Below are 9,103 nucleotides of genomic sequence, written 5' to 3' on the forward strand. Positions count from 1 at the left end.
AGCGGGATGCAAGATCTAGCGCGTCTTCGCCTCCCTGATCAAGATCCGTAAGCAGATCAGCCTGGTACGCCAAAAGCACCGCCATAGTGTGCAACGCCGCACCAGGCTGACCTGCAGCGGCGTAAGCCCTGCCATTCAAACGTGACGTCACCTTCAACGCTTTGGATGGCAGAGCCCTCGCCAGAGTTGCCGGGCCATGGGTAGAGAGAAAACGATCGTCTAACCTGCTGCGAGCGGGTTCCCTCCTCACGCGCTCCCAGGGCAGCTGCAGTCTGCTCGAGGCGCGTTCCATAACCTCCAGCAACTCCGAAAAACGCCGCGCAGGGAGGCCTAGCGGGAGCCGCGGGCTCGCCCGCTTCTCCCACCTCGGCCATCTTCTGCTCTCCGGGGCTTTGGACCAAGAGAGCACTCGCTCCTGGGTCCGAGGATGTTAAAGATAAAACATCGTCGTCATCCGCCAGAAGCGCGTCCTCGTCAGTTGCTTCAGCTTGAGAAAGACAGACACCCCTCTCAAATTCTTCAGCGAGCTCCACCTGCAAGCCCCACGATTTCAATCGCCGCTGAGCCTCAGCACGAGCGGGGCCGGAACCACCAGGCAGCGGTGGTGGCACCTCTCCCCTCAAGAAGAGGGCCAAACGAGAACGGAGCGTTTTCATAGGAAAACGCTCACAGTTAGCACAGGCAGCACCCTCGAGTACTGACCGTGCGTGCTCCTCGCCCAGACAGAAAACGCACAAGTTGTGTGTGTCCTCCGGTGTCAGAAACCTGGGACAAGGATCAGCACACTTCCTGAACGATTTAGCAGACATATTGGCAGAGTGAAAAAGGCACGAGCAAAAGGCAAAAGGATGTCGGCTGTTTCCCCAGGCGCTCCCTTTATATACATCACGGTTCGCGCCGTTTGACGTGATAGGCTGTCGCCGGCCAATAGGATTGGAGTGTGGTGATTTTTGGCATTTCGAGCACGGGTCACGGAGGACGTTCCCCGTAGCGCAGTCAGCGCAGAGTAGAAGTTCCCTTTTGAAAGGGAACCTATAAACGGTAGCCTATTCAGAACAGAACTATAACGAAAAATAAAAGAACATGTCGCCTACCTCTCCATTTCGGCACAAATCCAAATGTTTCCATATTCGTGATTTGAATGCTAAACTATTATTTATTATGTAAATTATAGGCTTTGTACTTCGCTCGCGTTCCAACAATACATCCTTCACATGTGCTATTTAAGTGAGTCGATCAGGTGAGTTACCGAGCAAGCTTTGTTACATCAAAAAAGCGAAACATATGGAGCTGGTTAAGCAATGCATAGTCCAAAATATATTCGTTTACAAATCGTGCACTTTGGTAAAAAAGCGTTTTGAAGTCATAACATAATATTGTGCAAGGAGACGTGAAAACGAGTCTTTATTAATGCATAATCTGACCCTGTGATCGTAACCGTGTATGAAAACAATTAAAAGTTCATTTCTGTTGGAAACTGCAGTGATATGTACGTATTGGCACGTATTTTGACGACTCGCTAAAATGTTCCAACAGGTACGTCTTTCCTATGAGACTAGATTGCAACCGCTGTTTTCTTAGGGTCTGTTTCCATGGTGAATCATCGATTGAGAATTGAGAATGTCTTGTGTGTTAACCGGGAACATACTCTGCGTTGGCTGAACTTACTCCTGGATGAGTTTTTGGAATCAGCATACCTCAAGTAAGCAAGGTTTGGGTTAATCAACCGAGAATTCAGGGTATATGTGACGTTAAGATAACCTTGCTTTCTGGAATACCCCCCTGGGCCATTTGGGGGTTTTCAGTTATTATAGTGATTTTAAAAGGAACAAAACAACTGTGATAATGTCTCCATGTGACCTCTATCCATTTATTTATTTTTACTTTTTAAGGGTTATTTCCAAATATATGCCAATATTTAACTATTTGTCACAGACACGCCAGGCTCTACACTCTCCCAATCACAACGTACTCCCCCTCCTGAGTATTAACAAGCCACACCTGACACTCATTAGCACTCATCACCACCGCAGCATATAAGACACTTCAGAGCATTCAGGCACTGTCCGGTCTCATTAACGCATACCTACCTGTTATGCTTACCTCAAGGACTCTGCTAACCTCTACTTACCTGTAAAAATGCTTCATAAAATACTGACCTATGGAGATTTAAATGAAACGATTCCAGACCTTCAGCATCAGTAAGTGACAATTAAACATGTCAAATAAGGCAATTATTTGATCTTTTCAAGTAATTATAGCTGTCTAACACAAATCAGATGACTTTCTGTGTCTTGTCCTGCAGACGTGAAGAATGATGGAGTCTGTTTTATGTGAAAATCTTCTGGATGCTCTGGATGAGCTAGAAAAAGATAAACTGAAGCGGTTTAAATGGCACTTAGAGAAACATTACTGTATTAAAAAGACTGATCTGGAGAAGGCAGACACTCTTGACACAGTGGACCTGATCATGAGGTGTTTTGGACCAGAAAGAGCTGTGAAGATCACGGTGGACATCCTGAGAAAGATGAACCAAAACCATCTGGCTGATAAGTTGGAGAAGAAACACAAGCAAGGTAACAGGTTAATGTTAAAATGAAATCTGTTTAAAGAATAAAAGTGAAACTGAAGAATTGATTTTTCTGAACACACTTCAGTTTTCCTGCACAGACACGCCTCTCTCTGTGTCTCTGACGAGCAGCAGCGGTGCGCTGTGTGAGAAAACGGCTTTCTCTCTGAGAGCCCGTCCACACAGAGATGCATATAGATGTATCCGTAAAGATTTTGTACTGTATCGGTGTTTCGTCCAGACAGATCCAGTGTTTTGGGAGCCTGGAGCCACTATTTTTATTAAACCGGGTCCCAGAATGGATAAATCTGAACACATGCTTGTGTTCGTGCCGCAGAAGCTACCGAGTCTATAAGCTTTACTAAAGTATGTATACAGTGCGCAAGGTTTATGCACCTACTCCAAGTATTACCAGAGATTGTATATTATAGGGAGATGAGAGGGTCTGTATCTCTTACCATTGGAGAAAGCGTAACGGCTAACTTAATCACATGCTCACCTCTCAGCCTATCGTGTAATGGCAGTGACATCAGTCACAACATTCCCTAGTCTGCCTTCTATAAAAAAATACATTTTAATCAAGCTAAAATCTACATATAGTTCCCAACAAAAGTATTGTTTAGTGTAAAACATGCTGAAGATTAGCAAACAGGCTGTGGATTATTTAAATGATTAGCTATTTCCCCACAAAAGCTGTTTAATCAGCATGATTAACCCTCTCATCCATTGACATCCATTCAAAAAACAGCCTCCGGTCTCATTCCCTGTGTACCACGGGGGGCGGAGCATTAGCGTTAGCTGTTACACTTTTTTGGCTAAAGGTTGCAGGCTTGCCTTCCAGTGGCTTTGGTATTACGCCAGTTTCATACTGCAAGCATGAGCAGTGTGTTTTTTTAGCATGCATGTTAGCCAATGGATGCATTCACACCGGGAGCAGGTGCGTCACATGAGCAGCAAAGTGAGGGTTTTCTGTGCCGAGTCTATTTTTGCTTCACTTCTCACGCTCAATTAAAGTGAAAGTACATTTTTGATGCACAATATAAACATAATTTCACAGAGAAAGAGCTCAGAATGCATATATATCTTTCCAGCCATTGTTGCCTTGAATGTTGGAAAAATTGGAAAGATTTTTAAAAACATGACAACCTTTTAAATCTTTAAATTTTGAGAAATCACATGGCAATTGTAAGAGGGGAAAAGTAAAACGGGCTAAACCGGTTGATCCTGGTGAACTGAAGGAGAGAAGAGATGGACTCATCAAACTCTGGTCACTTCTAACAGCACTAACAGAGTCGACTGCAGCCCATATTTACTGTTAATATCACACATTTACATACTGTTGATTCTACTGATACCAAGAGCTGAATGAATATCTGATAACAATGTGTTTTAAGAATTTAAGATATCAGTATTTAAAACATATTTAATTAGAACTAAACTGTGGCTTCCATGTATTCACAGAAGTGTTCATAGTAAACAGTAGAATTATAATATAGGCTAATCAATGATTGACTGATCAATAAATGTGTCATACTCGGTATCTCTTTGAAAAAGACTAACAAGGAGGTCTGAGATTAAAACTATTATTCTCTTCAATTTCTACGGTGACCAGGAGGGGACATGTTCGGTTCACTTAGTTTTGTCGTGGCCACGACATATAAACTCGTGGGAACGTGATAATAAGTCGTGGATCTCGTGGCCACGACATAAGGATGTTGTGACCTCAACAAAACGATCTCGTGGCCACGCGATGTAAAGTCATGTTGAGGGAACGACATCTATTTCTCATGGCCACGAGTTACATGTGTAAACAATCTGCGCTACCATAGCAACCTGGAACTATCAGAAATGGATAAGATTATAATAATATTTATTTTTAATTAAGAAAAAGCACGGAATTAAGAAGTGATTATAGTAACATGTTGCCAATTGTGTTGTGTGCGATGCCTACAGCAGCATTCGAATGAAGTTTATCAATAAATATATAGTATATATATAGTATAGTAAAGTATATTTTTATCACATCCAACAGTCTTTTAAATCCATTCACTGATTGTTAATTTTTTTATTTCATATTTTTACATTATTTATTATTATTATTAGGCTATCATTATTGGTTAAAAGTTTCATTGTTATGTAGCCCTATTTGCTTTATTTTCCCCTTCATTTCGTGTATCCTTTCTGTAGGCCTATATTATGTTGTTAGCTATATTTTGTAAATACTTTAAATGCCAGATCATGCCAATAAAATGTGACTTTATGACTGTATTGTAGCCGTGAAGATAGGATAAATGAGCGTCTGTTATCATTTGTAGACCCTCGTGCCCGTGACAGCATTTGAATGAAGTTCAAATAATTTATTATTATTAATTGGTTGTTAAAAGAATATTTAAGCTTAAAAAAAAAAAAAAAGTTAATCCATTCACTGATATAGCCTAGACAAAAACTTAATTTTGTTCATCATTTTATTCAGGTTTAATAGGCATAATAATAATAATAATAATTATTATTATTATTATAATAAAGACACAATCAGATTAAAAGGCTGTGAGATGGGATGGATAAATGTTCATTATCATTAAATGAAGTTTGTTATCAAATTGATAATAACAAACTTCATTTGAATGCTATAGTGGCAACATCGCGCGCAATAGGCTATTTATAGCTTATTACATTGCTGTCACGGACACGTCAGGTTCCAACATCACCCAATCACAACGCACGCCATCTCCAGAGTACTGATCACCGCCACCTGCACCTCATCACCTCACTCATCAACAGCATCATAAAGAGCACACACACACAGCACTCCATGTCCGGTCTCGTTCGCATATACTTCCTGTTATGCTTACCTCAAGGACTCCTCTTCGTATACTCACCTGTCTCCAGCGTGTCTCCTTCCCTCTGTGTGCCTCGTCTGCTGTGTGAGTGTGTTCCAGTCAGCTCCAAGTTACTCCAGCGATCTCCAAGCTCCAACATATCTCTACCTGCAACGGAAAGGACAGTAACTATTCCTCATACTACCAGTCTAACATCATCTGCATCCTGTTTACTCACCTGTCTGATATCTCATGCTCTACTGTGGTCAATAAACTACCAATACCTGTTTACATCTGTGTCTGCCTCCTGTGTACCGTAACAATTGCGCGCGATGTTGACTATATAGACAGCATTCAAACAATAATAATTTCTTAATTCCGCAGTTATTTTATCATTCTTAATTCCAGGTTGCTCCCAGTCACCGTAAATTTCCATGTTATTTCTCACAGTTTGCAGATTTTAAGGGTTGTGTCACAGACGGTTACATTACCTCTCTAATCAGATCTGTGATCAGTTCATGTCTACAGAAGACAAATCAAATATGGCGACATGTGTGTCAATAATGATATCAATCCCTCAGTAGTGGTTGTGTCAGGATTTAGGTTCTGTAAAGAGGAGAGACATTTCTTTAAATATCTTCTGTGTTGGAGGATTTCTGCATGTGTTAGCGATGGATGCAGGGATCATTTTCTCCTGATTATAATCACACTCTTCATGTCTGTTTATTTCCACAGGAACTGATCCCAGGACCAGGAATGACTTCCTACAATGTAAGTCACTGAGAAAACAAGCAGATAAACTCATTGAGTGTGTTCATGTTCTTCCTGGAGAAGGAGAAACTTTGACTCAAAACACTGATAATGACAGACTCATGAAATACAGGGGTAGGCTTTGTCTTTTCTATCAAAACTTGTCTTTCTGCAGCACTTCATTAAAAGCACACCTGTTTTGATCTCTATCACAGAGATGCACAAACTTTTGAGTTATTATTACAGAGACCGATCACACATGCGCTGCACAACAGACACGGAGCATGTGAACAAATGTGACGGAGGTGGTCTTTCTCCTCCGCTCTGTGATGTGTACGAACACTGCGACAGACTCAGTCTCTGGCAGAACAATAAATGCATGAACACAAATGCTGGTTTAGTGTATTACTGCGCTATATAAATGTAAGGAATTATTATTATCATCATTATTATTACTTCTTTTTACTGCAGGCTGCAGAAATAAATAAATCACCCTTTTAGTGGTTTCTTTTGCTGCAGGCATAAGTGACCTAAATAAAAATAAAATAACATTAACCGTGGTCTTGCTAGAGTTCACAAAAATAAGGCCAAATAACTTATAAAATATATCTTAATAGTCAAATTAAATGGTCAAAATATTACCCTAACTAAATCATAAACATAAAACACTCAACTTATTTGGCATTATAATCGAATATTATATTTAACTAAATTGGGACAGAGCATAAGCTTACCGACCCACAGCGTGCAGTACACATTGCAACTGCCTTTTTGCCTGCAGTTCTCTCACAACCCACATGAGGGCACCAATACAACATGAAATCAACTGCTGCTGAATTTATAAGAATTCACAATAATCTGGAGCGTTTCTTCACAGCAGCTGCTCTTGGTAACAGACCTGAGAGTCGATCACCGAACTGATGGAGGCTTTAAGATTCACAACTAGAGACCAGAAGATCCTAAATCAAGTTCAGATCTGAGACAAATCCTACATGAACTCCTCAGATTCTGGGATAGATCCAGACCAGAGCAAAGCATGCTGGGAACTGCCCAGTTTCAGTTCGTTCAACACCAATAATGATGAAGTGAACTTCAGTTTGACGTGTTTAAGTGGATTTACTCCATTAAATCAGGACAGAATGTGCAGTAATTGTGTGCTTTAACTCATTTTAATGAAGTTCATTTAACAAGCAGCAGAAATCATGTTTACAGTGTAGATTAAAAGATGATTCCTGATTGTGATGTGTTTTATCTCCATCAGATTCCCATCGGATCACTGCGGATCTGAACACAGTGAATAAACTCCTCCGTCTGTCTGAGAGGAACACACTGATTACTGTCACTGACACACCACAGTCATATCCTGATCATCCAGACAGATTTGATGGGTATTGTCAGGTGATGTGTAGAGAGAGTGTGAGTGATCGACACTGTTACTGGGAGATTGAGTGGAGTGGAGATATTGTGTGTATATCAGTGTCATATAAGAGCATCAGCAGGAAGGGACGGGGTGATGAGTGTTTGTTTGGATCTAATGATCAGTCCTGGAGTTTGAGATGCTCTCCTGACAGTTACTCATTCAGACACAATGAGATACACACTGATCTCCCTGTAGAGTCCATCATCAGCAGAACAGTGAATGAGAAGAATTACTATAGAACAGGAGTGTATGTGGATCACAGTGCAGGAACTCTGTCCTTCTACAGCGTCTCTGGAGACACAATGATCCTCATCCACACAGTCCAGACCACATTCACTCAACCGCTCTATCCTGGGTTTAATGTTTGGTCTGGATCATCAGTGAAACTGTTCTAGAGTCTCTTCATTACATTAACACTGAAATATCAGGACACAATAAATGTGTGTTAATGACTCAGAATCACATGATGAAGTAAATGTTGAAATATTGTAATAAATGTTGAACTCAGTGTTCATGTATATTGTGTCATGTGGTGTCGTTATGAGGAGCAGGAGTGACACTTACAGATTTAGATCCACTAACCCACTGAAAAATAACATCAACAATCAATTCATCAATTTAATCATTCACACACAAATGGACATTTTTACACGTATCAATAAATACACACATTTAAAACTGTTTATTTGATTCATGTTTTAAACGTACATTAATAAATCATTTTAAATCTCTTTTTAAAAGCATTGGCCAATTGCTTTTCTTTATCCGTTTGTCAGTCGAGTTAAAAACGCCATTGGTCAGGACACACGTGGAGCAACCAATCAGCTTTCACCTCAGTGTGAAGAGCCAATCCTCTGTCACTGTGAATGTAACACGCGCTGTCATTGGACAGTGAGAACAACTATTCATTCATTAAATATGAGAGTTGAGACACTCTGACTGAAAGAGTCTCAAACCGTCTACTTCTCTACTATACAGTAGGCGAGAGAATAAGTGTGTCAGAAACCTCAAGTGATCATAAAAGAGTAGTCAAGTCAAGTCACCTTTATTTATATAGCGCTTTTTACAATGCAGATTGTGTCAAAGCAGCTTTACAGTGATAACTGGTACATTATTTTTGCTGCACAGCAGCTCTTAAAGAATAGTGTCAATGCAGGCAGATCAAAGCACTGTTGAATAAATGTCAAGAATACTGTTGAATATCAAATGTCAAGTCAATGTCAAGTGTCCCCAACTAAGCAAGCCAAAGGCGACAGCGGCAAGGAACCCAAACTCCAACAGGTGACATCAGGTGGCAAACAGGTGTTAAAATTGAGAAAAACACCTTGGGAGAAACCAGGCTTAGTCGGGGGGCCAGTTCTCCTCTGGCGAACAGTGCTTTGTTACGAATCAGGTTGCTATCATAAATCTGATAGGATCGCAACAATCAAAGTATTTATTTCAGTTCCATCCAGTTGAGGATCGTATTCATCACGCCGGGATGGACGGTCTGTTGAGGATCTGTGGCACTGGCTGTCGTGTTGATGAGGCCTTCACAATGGATGA

The 9,103-nt window shown here is 40.8% G+C and overlaps 1 protein-coding gene across 1 annotated transcript; it reads left to right on the forward strand.

Annotated features, from left to right (window-relative positions):
* The first annotated feature begins 1,038 nt into the window (after positions 1-1,038).
* Positions 1,039-7,953, forward strand: LOC125260971 (stonustoxin subunit alpha-like). Its single transcript, XM_048179516.1, has 3 exons — positions 1,039-2,576; positions 6,124-6,159; positions 7,400-7,953. The coding sequence occupies exons 1-3, from the start codon at positions 2,315-2,317 to the stop codon at positions 7,951-7,953; spliced, it is 852 nt and encodes a 283-aa protein (XP_048035473.1). The 5' UTR covers positions 1,039-2,314.
* The last annotated feature ends 1,150 nt before the right edge of the window (positions 7,954-9,103 follow it).

This window comes from Megalobrama amblycephala, unplaced genomic scaffold (assembly GCF_018812025.1).
Source record: "Megalobrama amblycephala isolate DHTTF-2021 unplaced genomic scaffold, ASM1881202v1 scaffold216, whole genome shotgun sequence".
Lineage (NCBI taxonomy): Eukaryota > Metazoa > Chordata > Actinopteri > Cypriniformes > Xenocyprididae > Megalobrama > Megalobrama amblycephala.